The sequence below is a fragment of the Heloderma suspectum genome, chromosome 3 (assembly GCF_057233095.1).
Source record: "Heloderma suspectum isolate Gila_16-S chromosome 3, 16-S_ref, whole genome shotgun sequence".
Classification (NCBI taxonomy): domain Eukaryota; kingdom Metazoa; phylum Chordata; class Lepidosauria; order Squamata; family Helodermatidae; genus Heloderma; species Heloderma suspectum.
In genome coordinates this window covers 49155654-49176435 of record NC_139460.1, presented here as the reverse complement: position 1 = coordinate 49176435, position 20782 = coordinate 49155654, and the positions used below count along the sequence as shown (strand labels likewise).

General features: G+C 49.3%; 1 protein-coding gene across 1 annotated transcript in view; it reads left to right on the top strand.

The window, feature by feature from the left end:
• The first annotated feature begins 1099 nt into the window (after positions 1-1099).
• ATP1B1 (ATPase Na+/K+ transporting subunit beta 1) overlaps positions 1100-20782 on the top strand; it is a 41120-nt gene continuing 21437 nt past the window's right edge. The window contains exons 1-2 of the mRNA XM_084843169.1: positions 1100-1331; positions 7995-8123. Coding sequence (XP_084699295.1) covers positions 1232-1331; positions 7995-8123 — 229 coding nt within the window. The 5' untranslated portion in view covers positions 1100-1231. The remainder of the gene's footprint in view (positions 1332-7994; positions 8124-20782) is intronic.

Here is a 20782-nt window from a genome sequence, read left to right as displayed (position 1 = left end):
CAGCCTCGCATCCAATCGGGTCGTCCGGCTCCCAGCCCCGCCGCCTCGCGCGGAAAGGGCCAAATCTGCGGCGCCCGCTCCGCGCGGCGGCGGCCAGAACCGCCACCCCCGCCTGCCAAGTGCCCGCCCGCCCGCCGCTTTCCAGCGGCGCGGCGCGGCGCGGCGCGGCTCCGGTCCGGAGCGGCCGTGGAGAGCGCGCGAGAGCAGCAGCAGGAGCCCCAGGCCGCTTGGCCTCCCGCGGGCGCTGGCTCCCCGCCGCCTCTGCAGGGCTCAGCTCGCCCCCCCCCCCCGATCCCAGGAATTGCAGGTGCGACTCGGTGCGAGTCGGCGGCTCCTGTCCTGCCTCAGCGGGGCAGTGAATCCGCTCTGGGCTTCAGTCAGACCCGGCTCAAGGAGCCATCTGGGGCGCAGAACCCGTTTGGGGGATAGGGCTCAGCACCTTGGATAGCTCCTTTGGAGCGCGGGCTGGTTCTGGCCGAAACCCAGAGCGGATTCGCTGCCCCGCTGAAACGGGCCACCAGCCTCCACCGCGCGCGCGCTCGTCCCCCCGGCCGGAGCCCGACCGCAGGGCACCAAGCAGGTGCTGAGGCGAGCTTGAAAGGGGGGGAGGGGGGAGAAAGAGAAGCCGCCAGCGAAGCCCCCGCGCGGCTCCCTATATCTCCTGCACAACTCGTCCTCGGCCCCGCCCTCAGCCGCGCCTCCTGTCGGCAAGCCGACGTTCTCATTGGCTACCGGCATTTTAGGGGGCGGGGCTCTCCCTAGAACCTGGGCCATATATCCAGCACGGGTGGGGGGGACGGGGCTATTTTTTTCCTCTTGATCAGAGCCTGGTGTTCCCGTCTGCCCACCCCCTGCCTCGCGTTCCATCTCCCCCCCACGCCCGTCGGTTCCCCGGCTGCCGGGAGCAGGTCCAGCAGCCCCTCGCCTGTGCGCCTGCCCTAGACATCTCGGGGAGCGCGCTCTTCGGCTCCCGGCCAGGATTACTTGACAGCCAGCCAGCCACCCCTCGGGAGGGCGGGACGCGCCGCCCGGCACACAAAGACCTCCCCTCTCTGCCCAGCGCCTGCCGGCAGTTCGGAGACCGCGAGTGGCCTGCAGTAGGCGGGAAGAGCGGGGGACGCGCCGAGGACTGCGCGGTCTCTTCGGGCGACGCGGCGGACCTTCTCCTCGCTCCTCCTCTCTCCCTGCGCCGCAGCTCCCGCCAAGGCGCTAGCAGGCGCGCTCCCCGCTCATGGCTCGCGGGAAAGCAAAGGAAGGGGATGGCAACTGGAAGAAATTTATCTGGAACTCGGAGAAGAAGGAATTCCTCGGCAGGACTGGCGGCAGTTGGTGTGAGTATCTTGCCCGTCCGCCTTCCCGTCTCGGCTCCTCGCTGGAAAAGCGCGGAAAGAGGCCCACGGGGGCATCTGCGGTGAATCCGCGTGCGAGAGCCCGCAGGGAGGGCGCAAATCCGCCGCCTTCCACCTGGTGCCCTCCAGATGCGTTGGCCGGGGGATGCTAGGCGTTGTAGTCGCACACATCTGGGGGCACCCGGTGGAAGGAGGCTGGTGTAAATGGCTCCCCGGCTCCGGTGCCTCTGTGAAACCCTCCGCAAGGGCCCCCTCGCCGGTCGCCTCGTCCGCCACGATCGCTTCCGCGGCGAGAGGCGCAGGGCGGCTTGGCGCGGTGTCGGTTGCCGTGCGTAAAATCTCCCCGGCCGCCTCCTTTGCTCTTCTCGCCGGATCGCTTTTTTCCCCCCGTTGTCTTTTGACCTCCTCCTCCTCCCGCTGCCAGGTTCAAAAATATACGCCAAGCCTCCCCCTCGGCAGCTTTCGTGGAGAAAGAAAAAAGGCGGAGGCTTGAGGCAGGACTGGGTGTGCGGAGAGAAACCGGAACGTCGAGCGCACTGGTGCCGGCGAGTGAGACTTTCCGCCAGTGTCATGGACACTTACGAGCCGTGACCGACCGTGGGTGTTCCCGGCAATACGTGTGACTCTCGCGTCTGTGTGCGCGGTGTGTGTGTGTGCATGGTAGGGGGGTGCGTGTCTGTGCGTGTGCAAAGAACGGGTCTCAGCGATTCCTTTCGGAAGGAGCGCCTCGGCGTTGCCAGGGCTCGCCGCCTTGTTTGCTTGCTTTGCTTTGCTGGGCGGCTCCGATTGTCTAGACAATCCTCGGGTACTTTGCCGCCCCGGCTGCGTGGACTTTTGTGTCGATCGGCTGCTGCCTGTTGCCTCTGTGTGCTAGAAAGAGACGCCGGGCTTTCTCTCTCTCTCTCTCTCTCTCCCTCCCTCCCTCTCATTCTTTTTCCTCTTGAAAAGGTCGTGCTGAAGGGCATTGATGTATAGTACCAAAAAGAGAGAGAGAGTCGTGACTGCGGGCAGGGGGGAGTCCCGATCACCCCTTCTTACTCCTCCTCCCGCCCCTCCCCCGTGCGGCTGCTTTCATGTCGATCACGAAGGGCACCACAGCGGGGGAAAGACACGCTAGTAGTGTGCCTTAGAGAGCGGGAGTGTGTGGATATGTTTTTCTTTCTCCCCTCCCCCCCCTTTTCTTCTTCTTCCTCTTTAAAATGGCCACGATAAGCCAGGAGAGTTTGTGGGAACAGAAAGGGAGACTGGCGTTACGCTGGTTGCCATCCCAGCCTCCACCAACCCCAAAGGGTTAATAATGCATCACAGCTCAAGGTTAGTCAAGGTGACACCTTCCCAGCGAAGAGGTAATGGAAGACTTCTTGGTTGGAGTCCCCAGAGAGGCCGAGGGGGGGGGGGTGTCCATCATCAAGGACAACCACGAGCTAAAGAGAAGGGGGTCTCCTTTGGGAGGACTACAAATTGTTCGGAATATTGACTTATTCTTTTCCACTTTTCCACTCACACCTTTGTTTGGGGGAGGCCCAAGTGAGCTGCACACACACAGAGAGAGAGAGAGAGAGAGAGAGAGAGGGAGGGAGGGAGGGAGAGAGAGAGAGAGAGAGAGAGAGAGGTCAGGTGGGAAAGAAGCTAAGGAGGTTTAGGAATAATAAAGTCCTTGAAGGCTGTTTCCTAGCAACTATACCTAACTTGAATGAGAGTGAGAGTCAGAGCTCCCGCACACAAATACACACACACACACACCAAAAACAAAACAAAAACCTACACATCCCTTAATTTTCTCATTTGCTATTTTTCTCCCCCCCCCCCGCCACCCTTTCCTCCCTGGTCTAGGCATCTCCCTCTACTCCAGGACTGAGGCCCATTTTCTGAGGTCATCACACTGACACTGCATTGCACAAATATGAAGGACATCAAAGGTTTTCCTACACCTCCAGTCCAATTGTTCCTCCTTCCATATTCATTCCCACCTGGTCCTAGACCACAGTATCTGAGCAGCCAACAAGATTATTTTTCAAGGATGATTCTTTGTAATGCTAGGTGGACCTTCGGAACAGGGGCCTTTGACTCTGGCTCCTAGCCTGCCTGATCTGTATTTTGAACAGGCTAGCCAACAAGCGCTTAATGCAGTTTTATTTTCTTAGTCCCTTTTTTCTTGTTAGTGGAGGGAAAGGCCTGACAATACCCTGCGGGGATGGTGCTGAGCACGCCCAGGGCCTTTTGCGTGAGTGATATGTGCTGCCCTTGAAGGAAAGGGTAGGCTGCCCTTGAGTCTCCTCCTCCCTCTGCTGGGGTTTGAACAGGCCGTCTTGAGGGGCTCTGTAGATCCTTGCACTGGAGGAGTGGGCCTGTTATCTAGAACTTTCCATTCCCTTCCAAACTCTTTGTGCAAATTTAGAAACATCCATGATACTGAGGTCAGGGCGGCAAATGGCTCTGAGGGGAGAGAAGAGAGAGAGAGAGAGAGAGAGAGAAGCAAAACCTTGCTCAAAACGAAGGAGAGTGGCTTTATTTAGTAAGCGCTGGCTTTATAAATAGAATTTTGGGGTGGGTGGGGGAGAGAAAAGGGTTGAGGTACATTTTAAAATGATTCACAGACTGAAGACCTTTTTCTTAGTCGCTTAGAGAGCGGCTGCCAAACCGCAGCTGCCGGCCTTGCACCGTCTCTGGGTTGAATCCAGCCGATGTCCCATTGGAGGTGCCACATCCGGAGCTTCCGGTTGTGGATCTTTGGCTAGAATCCACAGAGAGGGCAGATGCAAAGGGAATGAATGCCGGACAGGTCATGGATGCCAGATGAACTGGAGTCTGCCAGAAGGTGTGCAGCACCATGAGTCTCTCCAGGGCTCCAGAAAGGGTGTAAGACAAGATCCCTTCTTCAGAGGCTGTACAGCAGCCTTCTGCCAACCTGGTGCCTTCCAGATGAGTTGGACTACAACCCCTATCACCCCTGGCCAGCATTGACATACTGCATGGGAATGATGGGAGGTGTCGTCCAATGCATATTGAGGTCACCAGATTGGTGGAAGGCTGCAGTATACCTAAAATCCTTTAGAGACGAGGTGTGCTTCCTGACAAGGGGTCCCAGTGCTAGCAACCAGAAGGCATTGTGCAGCTATTCTGTCTTTTTTTTCTGAATGGATTTTCCACAGCAAGAAAAAAGACAGACAAGGCAGTGGGAAAACACGGGAGGAAGACAACAACCTCTGTAACTCCTGTAGAATTCTGCGAATGAGACAGGGCGATGGCGTAATATAAGCCTCATCTGGAGGCACCCAAGATGTCTGTTTGCTGAAAGGGGCAGTGGAATGACATTGAAGTCTCTTTCAGAGCAGCTTGGCTAGGAGAGGATCTTACCTATGTATTAGAAATCAGGCCATTCTGTTGCCTTAAAAAAATTAAAGAGTCTATCTATGTCCCTTGTTTGCTAGAATGGATTACTTCTGTAGCTTAGGAAGGACTGTGTACTTTGAGGTTGTGGGTTACTATTAACATCCTGGTTGGTTGGAAGTCTGGTTTAAACTCGTATCCCATCACTGACCTGAGCTCTTTTGATTTCTTTTTAAAATTATTATTATTCTTTTCTTTCTCAAACACACACACACACACACACACCCCACTTTGCTGTCAGCAGGTTTCCTCTTTGGTTCACTGCAACACCACCTCCTATGACTGTCCTCTGGAAAAAATGCCCAAATCTCTCTGACGTCACAGCTATTTGCCCACTGCTGCCTGGTTACTAAAGAGTGTGTTAACCCTGAGAATGCCAGAACTGTTGTGCCTGGTCTCTCTCTTTCTCCTCCCTTCCGGGGAAAAAATCCTTATTTTAATAGAGTTTTCTCTTTTACTGACACGTTATCAATGTGTCAGTAACTTTTCAGAATCGGTGTTCTCTTGCCTCCTCACTTTGCAGTCCCTCAGCATGGATGTTTGCTCTAAAGGTCACCACCTTTGGAATACAATTTGTAGTCTAACCCCCCGCCTTTTTTTCACACACTGTGTTGCTCTGGTCTTCTTAGGGCACAATCCTATGCATGTTTAGACAGAAAGAAGTCCTACAACTCCCAGCATTTCCCAGCTGGCCATGCTGGCTGGGGAATGCTGGGAGTTGTGGGACTTTTTCTGTCTAAACATGAATAGGATTGTGCTCTTAGAATAGCAGAATTGGGCATGAGGTGGTTTTTCCATGCAGTAGGACTGCCCTGTGATGCCTAGTACAACATGTTACTCTACAGTTAATCAGTAGAGATAATCCCTGTAAACCAGTAACTGATACAACCAGATTTCAAAGACTGTGCAGTTCTCTGGAGCAGCCGCAGTAATAAAGAAAAGTTTTAATTTGTTGTCCCCTCCCTCTTCCTTAAACAACCACCACCCTTTAATCACTTATGTAATTTGTATATTAATCTGGCTGATTACAACTCAGTGTAGCCAGAATGTGTGACTTGTACTGGGCAGCTTTCTTAATATCCCACATAAAAGCAAGCTAAAAGCCATTCAGGTCTGAGGCGGTGTAGCAATATAGTGCCAGAGAGTTCAAATACATGCTGGGGGGAAAGATATTTAAACACTGGAGATGTGCCATACATGGTGTTCCTCAAAGATGAATTACAGCTGCCTTCCCCAACCTGGTGCCCTCTGTATGTGTTGGGCTATGGCTGACTGGGGGATGCTGGGAATTGTAGTCAAACTCATCTGGAGGGCACCAGGTTGGGGGAGGCTGTATTACAGTGTACTGGATTCTCATGCATCTTCAGAAATGGGTGCAACTCTCAAAAGCTCACCCAGAAGGGTTATGCAGAGTCATGCGTATAGGTTTTGAGTCGCCATTGGTGACCTACAGCAAAGAAGGGTGTGGATCATTCCCATCTCCCACCGCACTGAGGGCCTGTACAAGTGAGCCCTGCAGCAAAATGTTGCAGTATATTCTCCCTCCCAAAAGGAGTGCTCCTGCTCAGAGTTCCATCTCTCCAAACTGTGGTGTGGTGGTAAATTTTGAAGTACAGACACTCATCATGACAGTCCTCATAACTATGCCTCCAAATAAAATCCAGCAATCCAAGTAGCAGTGTTGGTCCATATCCACAAACCACTTCAAGCAGTTTTGATCTCCATCAGGAGCAGGTCTCTTGTAAATCTAATTGCCCATTCAAGACTAAGCCGCCCCAAAACATTTTGCATTACAAACACTTTGCATTACAGGGAACAATATATTGTTGCTGGTGAAATTAATTTTCCACCAGCTACTATGAGGGGTGGTGCTAAGATCAGAGGAAACAAGGAAGACGGGGGGGGGGTGAGGGCAGTTTACATCTGTGTCCCTGCTAATCAAAAAGTGCCAGCACTGTGTCCCTGGGATCCCAGGCTCCACTGCACCTCTGCATTCCACTCTCCTTCCACCGCCATCCTGGTTCTGTCTTTTCCAAATGTTACTCTATATTGTGTGGCTATTGAACATGCTCAGTCCTTACTGGGTCAATTTATGTCCCCTTAAAGGGGTGTGTCTGTTTAATTGTACATCTGCAAACCTTGGCACTCCCCTGAGCATGCTGGTACCTCCCTCTGGTTTCTCAGTGGCCCCATTTTGGCTACAGTCCTGTTGGCACTCACCACCTTAGTTCACTATTAGAAGGAGTGCTGCTGGGGCAACAAGTGAACTGTCCCTGAATCCCTTTAAGAGCATAAGAGGAGCCCTAGTGAACCAAACCAAAGATCCATCTAGTCCAGCATTCTATTTCCAACAAGGCTCAGCCAGGTATCTCTACAAGCAAGGCATGAAGGGAGCCTTCTCCTTTGGCTGAGTGTCCCCAGCAGCACCTGGTGTTCAGAGGGTAGGTTGCCTCTGAGACTGGAGGTTCCACATATCTATCATGGCTGATAAACACTGATACAGGCCTCTTCGGCATGAATTTATCTAATCCTTTATAAGAAGGAGGAAGGCCATTGATTTCAACAGAATGAAATAAATGTGCTTAGGACTTCTACCTCTGTGAGAAGCCCTCCCAGCTTGCTGCCTTTTCTAACATATATGCGCACGCGCTTGCTCACTCGCTTGCTCTCTTTCTTTCTTTCTTTCTTTCTCTCTCTCTCTCTTACTATTTTCAGGTCTTTTCTGCTAATTTTGGGTGGAGTGTCACTAGGGATGTCAGAGAAATCTGAAACATATTCAAATGAGTTTGAATTTCTATGGATCTGACCTGCGGATTCCACAGCATACTGGCTTTTTCTGAGTTGCACAGATTCCATGGACTTGTGGACCATTTTTTTTTTAACTTTTGGGGGGATTTTGAGCAATGTCGTTTGTTTGCAAGTGCACATTGATGCTAGTGCGCATTAGCACAAGTGCACATTTGCAAATGAACGAAATTCTCGTACAAAAAATCCAAGTCCATCAATGAGCAAGTGATGGAATGAAAAATGCCTGACAATCTGTGAAACACAGACAGAATAGATTTAACAGTCTGTACTTCCCTAAGAGTCACTACTCAAGTACACTGTCTCCTTGATTCCGATGGCGTTAATATCTCTCTTGATCTGACCTGTGCGGAGCAGTGGCCTTGAGAAGCCACTGCATACCCAGTTGGCCTTCTCCTGCATCATTAACCATTTGTCCTTGACGTTTGAATTTGTTCTCTCTTGTCACAGTTAAGATCCTTCTCTTCTATTTGATCTTCTACGGCTGCCTGGCGGGTATCTTCATTGGGACCATTCAAGTCCTGCTGCTCACCATCAGCGAATTCGAACCCAAGTATCAAGACCGAGTTGCACCCCCAGGTAACAACAAGGACCAGTGGACAAGCTGGTCAACCCAAGCCCCCCCCCCCGCCATGGTGACAGGATTGAGCCCATTTTACCTAGTGGGCTGTGGTGGGTTCTAGAACTACAGTGATCAACTCATGACTGCCTCTTTCAAAAGTTGTCTCGCTTTCCTTATTTCCTCACATCTTCTGAAGTCAGGCAGATGATTCACTAGTCAATTGTAGCAAGTCAAGGAATGTTGCACCACCTATTGCATCACAAGCTAAGTAAGGGATTCCTAAGTAAGGGAGCCCTAAGTAAGGGAGCCCTAAGTAAGGACATGTTATCATCTGTCACATTCATATCTTGCTCTTCCTTCAAGGAGCTCAACCTTCCCCCACGTGGAGCCCTCCAGATGTGTTGGACTGCAGATCCCATCATTCTCAGCCAGCATCTGTGCTGGCTGGGAATGATAGGAGGTGCAGTCCAATGCATCTGCAGGGCACCAAGAGCGGGAAGTCTGGCCAAGGCTGATAGCTTTGCCCAAGGCTGTTCAGGGAGCCTTGCCTGAGTGGAGTTTTGAGTCCAGGCATTCAAATACAACACACCAGTCCATCCTTCCCCAAGCTGGTGTCCTCCAGATGTGTTGGACTGCAACAGCTATGCTGCCTGCGGATTCTGGGAGTTGTAGTCCAACACATCGGGATGACACCAGGTTGGAGAATGCTGCTCTGGTCCAGTAGTCTTCGACCTTTTCTGACCTGGGATCTGCCTTTAGCCCAGATACATAACCATTGCTTTATTTCTTTTTTTGCCATATATAACGCTGCTTTGGGGACCCACCTTAGGTCAACTTGTGGTACAGTCGTGGGGCCTGACCCACCTGTAGTAGTCAAGTGCATCTGTTGATCTGATAGGTTGGGAACCGAAGTGGGTCGGTTCCATCTAAGGTGGGTCGCACCAGTAGCACCACTTTTGTTCTTGTCGTTTAACCAGGAGAAAAAGAAAACCATCAGATACAGAGAAGGACAAGGGTTCCCATCTCCCTAAAAGTTGTGTAGCACTGGGGATTCCAGGCGTTGAAGCTTTTCTCCTGCCTGGCAAGCTGCCTCTGGTAAAATTCTCTCTTCCACACAACAATGAAAGGTGCAAGAGCCCTGCTGTCCTCTTAGCAGCTGGTCATCCTAGAGCAGCTTTCCCCAACCTGGAGTCATCCAGATACTTTGGAGGTATCTCCCAGCATTCCCAACCATTGGCCATGCTGACTGGAGCTGCTGGAACTTGGAATCCAACAGCATCTGGAGGGCACCAGGTTGGGGGAGGGGAGCGTGTCCTAGAGAGAAATGGAGAAAGGCAGACATATGCAAAAAATACTTTAGCTGGATCCTATGTTGCATGTTGGGACTTGGGACAAAGGGAAGGGGATATTGGCAGCCATCCTTAATATTAGTTTAGATATTCTGTGTCCAGGTTACGTTTCTTCAGAAGAGCTCACCACCTATTTTGAAGAGGCTGGGAAAAAAATATTGTGTACAAACATCCCCATACTATGAATGTGAGTTAAAAGTGGGGGGTAACAAACTATCTGATTAGGAAGTGAGGAGAACATTGTTATGGCCCACACCTGCTTATACAGGCTGGTCCAAGATATTTTGCTGCCTGAGGCAAAGAACAACATGGCATCCCCTTCCATCCCACCTACTGAACCCAATTTTGACTCTTACTTCAACACTGGCAACAGGATAGGGTGCTCCACTGAACCTGAGGGCAGCAGGATAGTTCAGGGAGTGCAGGTCAGGTTATGTGGCGCACCCAGCTTTGTTCTCCAAGAGAGTGGAGTAGCGGATGTTCTCCAGCAGGGCCAGCCCTGTGTGTATACAGCTGACACCAGTCCTTGCATTCAAAAGAAGCCGGGAAGTAAATGAAGAAAAGATGTAGGCATTCGGTTGGATCCAGATTTAGTCATACTTCAGGCAGAACCCTCAGTGGGACTTAAGTCAGTCATGACTAACTTATGCTCCATTGATTTCAGTGGGACTCCTCTGTATGACCGGATCTGGATCCAACCTATTGAGTTCAAGAATCTCAAAAGGAACAATTCACACAACTGTTTTAGAGAAACACGGCCTCACACAAAGCAGGAATTGCAACAGTACAGGACTTTGGGACCATTTCAGGGTATAAGACATATTGCCAACCAATGCAAGTTTCCTTTTCGCCATTTATGAAACACGCCAACCAGAGGGTCCAGCTGGAGTGCTTAATGTCTGGTGCTCAAGAGTATTGTGTGACCAACCAATGAAAATTATCGGGGCTGGCCCTGCCATTAGGCAGAGTGAGGCACCACCGCAGGTGGCAGATGGTGGGCGGTGGCAGCAGCCTCCTGGCTGTTGGAGGACAGAGCTGTGTGTTCCATGTGGCCTGCCCTGCACTCCCTAAGCTAGCTTGCTGCCCTTAGGTGAGGTGGAAGGTGCTATCCCATCATCAGTGCTCCACAAGGCTCCACAGCCAGCCAAGTCAGGTTCAATAGCAGGATGGAGCATGCAGCATCTTGTCCTTTGCCTCAGGCAGCAAAATGTCTTGGGCCAGTCCTGTGAATGATGGTGCTGGATGCTCAGAACACCTGGATTCTAATCCAGGCTTGCCACTGGAAAAGGTAATATCTGCCTTTTTCATCTTGGACTGTAAAGTGAAGCACACTCGTGGAAATCAGTTGCATTTGATTAATCTTCTTTGCACAGAAATACATTATGGATTCCGGTAGCCGTGGTGGGCAAGATGGATCTGTGATACGATCGTTCTCTTTTCATGGGTGTCTTTGTTGGCATCTGGCACGTATGAAAGGCAGCATGGTTTGGTTACGGGTCCTCTTGTCTATGTGACTGGCCTCTTAGCATTTTACTTCAGCAAATGTTTGCCTCTCGTGGACCACCATGCATCCACAATGCAAAGAGAAACAGATTGGGTAGCCATTGTCCATAAGCAACATGTAAACTGGCAGGATGAGTTGGTGACACGTGACTGCTCCGTTTGTTCCACCCGGCCTCTATTGTTTTATCTGGCCCCAACAGCTGGTAAGAACCAGCAGGGAGTGGCAGGGGAGGAGTGTTCCAGTGTCGGCTTTTCCACATTACAGATGACCCTGAGGCTGCTCGATTCTGGGGACATTCATGATTTATGTCCCTCTTGCTGGGCATGAAAGAGTTCAGAAGCTTTTAATAACAGTATAGCGTTTGACAGTGGAGGCTGGTGGCTCCGTTGTCAGTGGGGCACTGAATCCAATCCAGGTTGCAGTCAGAACCAGTCAGAACTCTAAAGGACCTTTGGATAGGTCCTTCAGAGTTCAGACTGGATCTGACTGCAATCCAGAGTGGATTCACTGAGAGCAGAGCCACCAGCCTCTGCTGTTTTTAAATGACCATCACGTCACTGCCAGAATGCAGCTGGATGAGCTACTCCCATAGCAAGATGCACCCCCTCTGACAGCTGCATACACGTCTGTGTTAAAGTCCAGTTCAACCACTGCATTCCTCTGTTGGCTGCCCTGACTTTAAATGATGTTAGTCAAGCATGAAACTTGGAATGAAGGTCGGAAACGTTGTATTTTTCCGCTACCGTAGCTGGACCCAGTCTGACTGTAGCAGTGAATGAATGGCTCTGGCAGCTTGTACAGGGCTTAATTGCCCGTTGTGGGCCAGGCGTGTATGGCAGGTGGAGAACTGTCCCCTGCTAGCTCTTGGCAAGGATCTGTAGAGCCATCTTGACCAACCTGGTGCCCTCTAGGTGTGGACTCCAACTTCCATCAGCCCCAGACAGCAGGGCCAAAGGTCAAAGCTGATGGGAAGTGTAGTCCAGAACACCTGGACAGCATGAGGTTGGGGAAGGCTGCTCCAGAGCAGGGATGAGCAAAAAGTAGGTCTCCCAGTGTTTCAGACACTGCAGCTAGGAAAGTCGGAGAAATCTGCAAAGGATTCAAATGAGCGAATTTCTATGAATCTGGCCTATGGTTTCCACAGCAGACCGGCTTTTTCCAAGGCACACGTATTCTGCAGACTTGTGGACTGGTTTTTCACTTGGGGGGGGGATGTGCACTAGTTTGCATTAGGGCTAATTTGCATTAACTAATGCACATTTGTGCAAGTGCACATTAGTACTAATGCAAATTACCACAAGGGGAATGAAGTTCCGGTGTTGTTGTTTTAAAAAAAATCCAATTCCATCAGTGAGCAGACAACAGAAAGACACCTGCCAGTCCACAAAACACAGATGGAATGGATTTTGCACTTGCCCAATATCCTTTTTTAAAAACTTAGATTTAAAATTAGATTTAGCCTTGAAAAAAAAAAAAAAAACGTAAGCAGTTACATTTCCATGCATTGACGAATTAGTCAATGAGTGATGTGGCATGTATTTTCAGAGTGGTAACTTATGCAACAACGTGCTAATAATCAAGGCAGTGGTGGATTAAAGAACACTGGTACCTATTGAACTATGTTCTTTGATTGCATATCTCTTTTGGCTGTAGTAGGACCCAAAGAGATGTTCAGCCAAAGAGCTTGGAGAAGAGAAGATTAAAGGGAGATACAATAGCAGTCTTAAAATATCTGAGGGGCTGCCATGCAGAAGCTGGAGCAGACCTGTACACCCATAGAATCATAGAATAGTAGGGTTGGAAGGGGCCTACAAGGCCATCGAGTCCAAGCCCCTGCTCAATGCAGGAATCCAAGTCAGAGCATCCCTGACAGATGGCTGTCCAGCCTTGTCTTGAACGCCTCCAGTGTGGGAGAGCCCACCACTTCCCAAGGTCATTGGTTCCATTGTCGTATTGCTCTAACAGTCCAGAAGATTTCCTGATGTTCAGCCGGAATCTGGCTTCCTGTAACTTGAGCCCATTATTCCGTGTCCTGCACTCTGGGATGAGCAAGAAGTGACCCTGGCCTTCTTCTCTGTAACAACCTTTCAAGTACTTGAAGAGTTATCATATCTCCCCTCGGTCTTCTCTTCTCAAGGCTAAACATGCCCAGTTCTTTCAGTCTCTCTTCATAGGACTTTGTTTCCAGTCCCACTGTTGCTCTGGAGGGCAGAACGAGACCCAATGAGTGGAGACTGCAGGGAGCAGATTTTGGCTAAACGTTAGGAGAAACATCCTAACAGTAAGAGCGGTGACAGTGGAATAGTGGAGATGATGAGTTCTCCTTTGGTGGAGGTATTTAAGCAGAGGTTGAACAGCCATCTCTCAGATCTTGCACTGAGTGTGTGTGGGGGAGGTTGGACTAGATGATCTGCAAGGTCCCTTCCAACTCTATGATCCTTTCCTTTACAATCACTTACACAAAGCAAGGCACACAAATAATTTGCTAACACAAATAGGGCTTAGGGAAAGCAGAAACGTGCAGTGATTGTGAGGCATCTGAATCTGCCTTTTTAGTAGTTTTGGAGTTTCACATCCAAGGCACAGTCAGTTTCTTTGAATCTTACTGGACATTACAACATGATGCATGAGTGAGCTATCATCTGCTGTGTACTGTAATATCTGAAAAAGGAACTTCTGCATCTTCCACCGGGGAGATACTAGTGCTTCCTTTTGGACATTTCCGCAGCTTCTTTCAGTGTTGCGCATCTGTTTGTCTACACATGTTGTAACATCGGGAGCTGCCCTGCAACAATCTGCATTGCCTCGCTGCTGCATACCACATACAGTCTATTCCGCTCCTCCTGTTGTGCAGGCTGCCAGCATTGTAAACGTACCCACTGCTGGGTGTCATGCTCCTGCCCCCCGGCATGGGATGAGGGCACAGCTACTGCATGTATGAGCAGCCGAGGAGTTTCAAAGGACTCCCACAGCGAAGGCAGCAAAAGCCTCTTCTCGACGCTGTGTTGCCCTCTGCAGAAAACTGCACGGCAGCTAAAATGCCTTTTTGGCTAGTGACCATATTCTCAGCCATTCAAACACTTCCCCACTTATCTGGAAGCTGCCAAAACATGCCTCTATGTAACTAAAATCTACCTAAATTATTTGTAGGCTGCTGTTAAAGGTGGAACCCTCTCAAAATGGCCCTCTCTTCTGTGTGGCTGCTGTCCCTCATGGAGAGCCATGACATTTCCATGCCACCATCACGTGGATCAGGCCCATCATGTGGAGCGTCTGTCAGTGCCAATTGTCACCAGACTGACATAGAAACCTACCTGTTTACTTTATTTACTATAGTTATATATAAAGCTGCACAATAGCATGGTTCTCTATGCGACTTATAGCACAAAATGATAAAATACAGTTAAAACCACAACATCAGACATCAAATGATTTGTGGCATAACATTTTCTGGCATAAACATTTCCATCAGCGAGAGGAATAAAAGCAGATAACTTACACGTCTACAGCACATAAACTGTGGTCCAGAACACTAAAAACACAGATTTTTAAAAGGCCTTGGAGAATATAAAAGTCTTCACCTGGTGCTCCTATTTCTTACGCTGCTCCTATTTTATTTTTGACTTCAAGTTTCAATGTAAGTTGCCTTGGACATTTCTATTGTAATTTAAAGGTGGGATATAAATGTGATGATGATGTTTACATTGGCCTATTATGCTAATGAATCCTAAAGAATAATGCGGTCCTGAATCCAGGCACAACTCAGGACTCGTTTAACACTACAAAATTCCTGCCTGAAAGACAACTTATCATAGGAACTTGTATAGATGGTAACGTGTAACGATTGTACGTGTGACTTTTTCATTGCATGTAGATGCACCAGCCATGTACATGAGTGTAAAATCTATACAGGGACAGTGCAAGACATTGCACCACCTGCGGTAGACAAATTCCTGGAGGAGAAGGCTGTCAGTGGCTACTGATCTGCTGCCTCCAGCATCAGAGGCAGTATGTCTATGTACACCAGATGCTGGGGAACATGGGTGGGAGGGTACTGTTGCAGCCGTGTCCTGCCTGTGATTTTCTCCTGGGAAGCTGACTGGCCACTGTGTGAACAGAATGATGGACTAGCTTGACCCTTGGTCTGATCCAGTGTGGCACTTCTCATGTTCTTATGGATTGACTGCTGCTTGCACATCCTTCCCTACCACACCACTTGCGCTGACCTGTGAGCAGCTCCCCTCCTCACTCTTTAAAAAAGTTTTCGCTGCTGAATTAGCAGCGGTAGTGCAGACACTCCCAGCATCTCCAGGGCCATCTTGTCCCTCCATGCCACACTCTGCGGAAGGACCCCTTCCGCAGAGCAAGGCATTGTGGGTGAGGTGGTCCCAGAGAGCGCCTACGCTGCTGCTGCGAATTAAAATGGAACAGTCCCTGTTTAAAGTTAAACAGCTGGCGTGTGGGTAGGCTGGGGGTGGGGGTGGCAGCAGCAGTCATGGGCAGCACATGGGGGCATGATCTATGCTGCCTGTGGCTCCTCACAGCTCATTGTGCATGGTGACAGGGTCTGCCCTGAATACACAAGTCACCACACTCAAATCTCCGGATGAGTTTGCTGGAAATAGAGGAAGAGAGTGTCTTCAGCACAGGAATTTGTATGTGAATGAAGTCGCGCTCAGTTCCTTGACTTAGAAGTGCTCACGGATCTGGATTATTATTTTTTTCAGGTGTCTACCACTAACTTTTTACAACAGTCTAAGGAAGTTATTTACCTCTTTGTGCTCTTACCCAAGCAAACTGATCTGATGATTTCGATAACAACTTTAACTGAGCGTGGCCGCAGTCCAGCACAGAGTTAGGCACAGGTTAGAGACGAGTTGTGGCCCATCTCTATGGTAACGTATGTGTCAATCCGTTGGAAGATGTCGCCCTTTGCATAACTTATTCAGAGCTGAGATATATTAATGGCTCTCTGCTTTGAAATAAAAACAGGCTGTCACTGTTGGCTCGGCTGCAATAGCTTTCCCACACACGCTTGGCCCAGATGGACCTCATGGTTTATCTCAGATGCCAGAGCACATCAGTTCAGAATGTCTTGCAAGATTTTGTTACTCTTTGTACTGAATAGTATCAAAATCCAGTGTTGGCTGACATGCAGAATTAACACCTGGTATCTTCTTCAGTTGTGAGCAATGAAAATTTCTGTTTCGGAGCTTTGCCTTGGGAGGAATGCTATATCCTCATTCAAGCCTGGTGTCAGCACCCAGCAACTGGGGCATATGAAATTGCCCATGATCCAAGGCTGGGCACAGTGGGGCTGACACCTTGCCTCCCCGCCGCCAGTGCCCACCAGCACTTGCCCCCCCCTTGCACTCACAGGCTCATGTGGCGGTTTCACCCGCTCAGCTCCTGTGGCAGCCACAGCACTTCCGCCAGGCAAGCTGGCTTGCGTGGAGGGGGCGAGGCTGGCAGCTGCAGCAGCGGCACCCAGTGCAGGCTGGGGACTCCGGTTTCAGTGGGGCTCTGAACCCATTCTGGGTTTCAGGCAGACCAGCCAGAACGCTAAAGGAGTGATCCAAGGTGCTGAACCCTATTCCTAAAATGGTTTAAGCACCTTTGGTATCTCCTTTGGAGTTCTGGCTGAAACCCAGAATGGATACACAGCCCCAGCAAAATCAGAGCCACCAGCCTCCACTGGAAGAACGTCGTCCTGCCTTTTCAGTGGCCCTGTTCATTCTTTAGGCTATGCTTCTAGCCTTGGGTTGGACCTAAACCACGTTTTCCCAGTTCTAGGGCTCCAGCCATGGGAAGCTGCATTATACCAAGTATTACGCCAAAACCACAAAATAGGTTCAGCACCTTAGATAGCTCCTTTAGAGGTGGCTCTGACTGAGACCCAGAATGGATTCACAGCCCCACTGAAACCGGAGCCAGCAGCCTTCATTGTCGTCACCATTGGATGGGCCCAAACAGTGGTGGGTGCAGGGGGGTGTCATTGAGGGCTGTCTGTCCAGGGCCCTCAAAAGTCTGGACCATGGCCTGTTCTCGCTGCTCATTTGTTGGAGCTGTCATGGTGTTAATCCTATTTTATTGACTTGGCAGGGTTGCACAGACCTCTGTGTCTCAAAACAAATTGTGCCCCTTTAATTGGCTCAGTACTGTGCCCTTGGCTTAATTGTGGGGGAAACCACTTGACCTAATGTCAGATGTAGACCTGCTTTGATGAGTTTTGCATTTTAGTTTTTATCATTGTAAGCCACCTTGAGTGTTTTAAGGGAAAGGTGGGGTATGAATATTTTAATTCATAAATAAAAGCCATGGAAGTGAAGTTAAGCAGGACTAACTAGTTTCATTGGCTTCCATGGGACTTCAGTCACAAATAGCTAGTCACAAACCACTGCATCCCAATGGTACCCATCCACTTAATTTCCATGCCTCCTGCAGCCTTCCCCAAACTGATGTCCTCCAGATGTTTTGGACTACAAATCCCATCAGCCCAAGCCAGAATGGCCAATGGTCAGGGGTGATGGGTTTGTAGTCCAAAACATCTGGAGGGCACCAGGTTTGGGAAGGCACTTTATATGCAAAATGGGGCATCTGGCAGCTGTTGAAATGCATATAAATCAGTTTTTGTCAGTAGCACCAGGGCTATTTAGACACTTCTGAACCAACCAAAGGTGACCACCCCAGGCTGCCATCAACACTGGTTGTGTAGCGGATAATGATGTTAAACCATTGTGGCCAGCTAAGTGGAGACTGGTGGGTCTGATTTCAGTGGGGCTGTGAATCCATTCTGGGTTTCAGTCAGAACCAGCCAAAACTCTAATGGGGTTCAGCAGCTTGGATAGCGCCTTTAGAGCTCTGACTGAAAGCCGGAATGGAATTATAGCCCTGCCAAAATCGGAGTCACCAGCTTCCATTGGGCCAGCTTGAAAGAATGTATTAAATTGATTCTGTACCAGTTGCACTGGTTACCATGTATATCCAGGCCCAGTTCAAAATGCTGGTTTTGACCTATATAGCCCTAAACTCTTTGGGACCAAGTTACTGGAAAGATGGCCTGTGCCTGTATGAATGTGCCCATGCCTTGAGATTGACATCAGAGGCCTTATTTGCTGGGTCATCTTTAAGGTCAGTTAGAATTGTTGGTACTAGGTGCAGAGCCTTCTCAGTAGTGGCCTCTGCTATGTGGAACTCCCTCCCAAGGGATGTACGGTTGGAGCAGTCTTGCAGTTCAAATAGGCTTTGAAGACCTATCTGCTTTTATTTTATTTATTTATTTATTTATTTCATTTCTATACCGCCCAATAGCCGAAGCTCTCTGGGCAGTTCACAAAAACTAAAACCAAACAACACACAATAAAACAATTTAAAATATATAGAACATTAAAACCACAATATAACAATACAACCACAATAAAACCTAGCAGCAGTACAGGAGTTTAAAATACAGATTTAAAACAGCAAAGATAAAAATTTAGAAAGCTAAAATGCCTGGGAAAATAAAAAGGTCTTCACCTGGCACCAAAAGGAGTACAATGTAGGTGCCAGGCGAACCTCACTAGGGAGCTCATTCCAGAGCCGGGGTGCCACAACAGAAAAAGCCCTTCTCCTAGTAGCCACCTGCCTCACTTCCTTTGGCAGGGGCTCACGGAGAAGGGCCGCTGATGATGATCTTAAGGTCCGGGCAGGCACATATGGGAGGAGGCGATCCTTCAGGTAACCTGGCCCCAAGCCGTTAAGGGCTTTGAATGTTAACACCAGCACTTTGAATCGGGCCCGGAAATGGACTGGCAGCCAGTGCAGCTGGAAAAGTACTGGCGTAATATGAGCTCGCAGGCCAGGCCTGTTAACAATCTTGCTGCCCTATTTTGGACCAGCTGAAGTTTCTGGACCGTTTTCAAAGGCAGCCCCATGTATAACGCATTGCAGTAATCTAGACGAGAAGTTATCAGAGCATGGATAACTGTAGCAAGGCTATCTCTATCCAGATAAGGGCGTAGTTGGTATACCAGCCTAAGCTGATAAAAAGTGCTCCGTGCCACTGAGGTCACCTGTGCCTCAAGTGACAGTTCTGGATCCAAGAGCACCCCCAAACTACGAACCTGATCCTTTAGGGGGAGTGCAACCCCCTCCAGAACAGGTTGAATATCACCTAGCCGGGCAGACAAACCACCCACTAACAGTACCTCCGTCTTGTCTGGATTGAGTTTCAGTTTATTAGCCCTCATCCAGTCCATTACCGTGCCCAGGCACTGGTTCAGAACAGCCACTGCCTCACCTGGTTTTGATGAGAAAGAGAGGTAGAGCTGGGTGTCATCTGCATATTGATGGCACCTCAGCCCACACCTCCGGATAACCTCCCCCAGCGGTTTCATGTAGATGTTAAATAGCATGGGGGATAAAATAGAGCCCTGTGGAACCCCATGGCACAATTGCCATGGCACAGAGCAATAATCCCCCAGCACCACCTTCTGGAATCGGCCATCCAAGTAGGAACGGAACCACTGTAGTGCAGTGCCTCCAACTCCCAACCCAGACAACCTATCCAGAAGGATACCATGGTCGATGGTATCGAAAGCCGCTGAGAGGTCCAGGAGAATCAACAGGGTCGCACTCCCCCTGTCCCTCTCCTGGCAGAGGTCATCCCACAGGGCGACCAAGGCAGTTTCCATTCCAAAACCAGGCCTGAAGCCCGATTGAAATGGATCTAGATAATCCGTTTCATTCAAGAGTGCCTGGAGCTGTCTACAACCACCCGCTCAAGCACCTTGCCCAGGAAGGGGATGTTGGCCACTGGTCTATAATTGTTAACATCCTCTGGGTCCAGGTTAGGCTTTTTCAGGAGTGGTCTAATTACTGCCTCTTTTAAAGCAGCAGGCACCACTCCCTCTCTCAAGGAGGTTTTATTGGTTATGCTGCTGATTTACTGTTTTATTGCTGTGGTTTGTAACAATTATTTTTACTGTATTATCATTTTAAATATTGGGTTTTTTTGGTTGTTGTAATTTTACACATTTTAATATTGTTATATTGTGTTAGTTCAGTGGTTTTTGTCATTGTACACTACCTTGAGAGGCCTTTGTCCAAAAATGTAGCCCAACAATGTGAGAGAGAAAATCATATTAATATCTATATAGGAATTATGTTAGTCTTACTATGATCAGGTTAAACCAGTCTATTTTATTCTTAAGGTTGCTTTGACATTACTCTTTATCTGCATACTTTTATTTGTAACCAATCATTTCATGCCTGTCAGTTATTGTAATCTGCTTATTTAGAAGTATAGTAACACACTGGAAACTTTCCACTTGGCTTGCTTTATGACTCAAATGGTTCTTGGAACCACTGGGAAGATGGGAAACACTCTGATCCAAAGGAGAAACCCAATGACAGCCGGGGGGTGGGGGGTGTCATTCAAATACATGCACATAAAAGCTACTCTGTCTAGATATGTGAAGGCTTGGGGGAAAACAGGGGAGGGGGGAAAATCCAGAAAGATTTGGGGAAATCCCCAGATTGTCCAGAAATCCATGGGGGGAAATGTGTTCTTCCTCTTTTCTGGCTTTTCCCCATTTTTTCCTGGATTTTTCCAGGCCTTCACATCTCTAGTCATGTCAGGGACAAGGCCAAACTAGATCCCTCTTTCCTAATGTGGTAGCTTTTCCATGTGCAGGAAACACTTTTAACATGCAAGAGCACCCAGTGATTTCTCCCAACCCGATTGTCTGCACTGAAGCCATCTAGGGATGACTGTACCATATGCCTTTTCTTCACAAATCAGCTTGCAGTATCCCAGCAAAACCGACGATCTGCAGTGTCC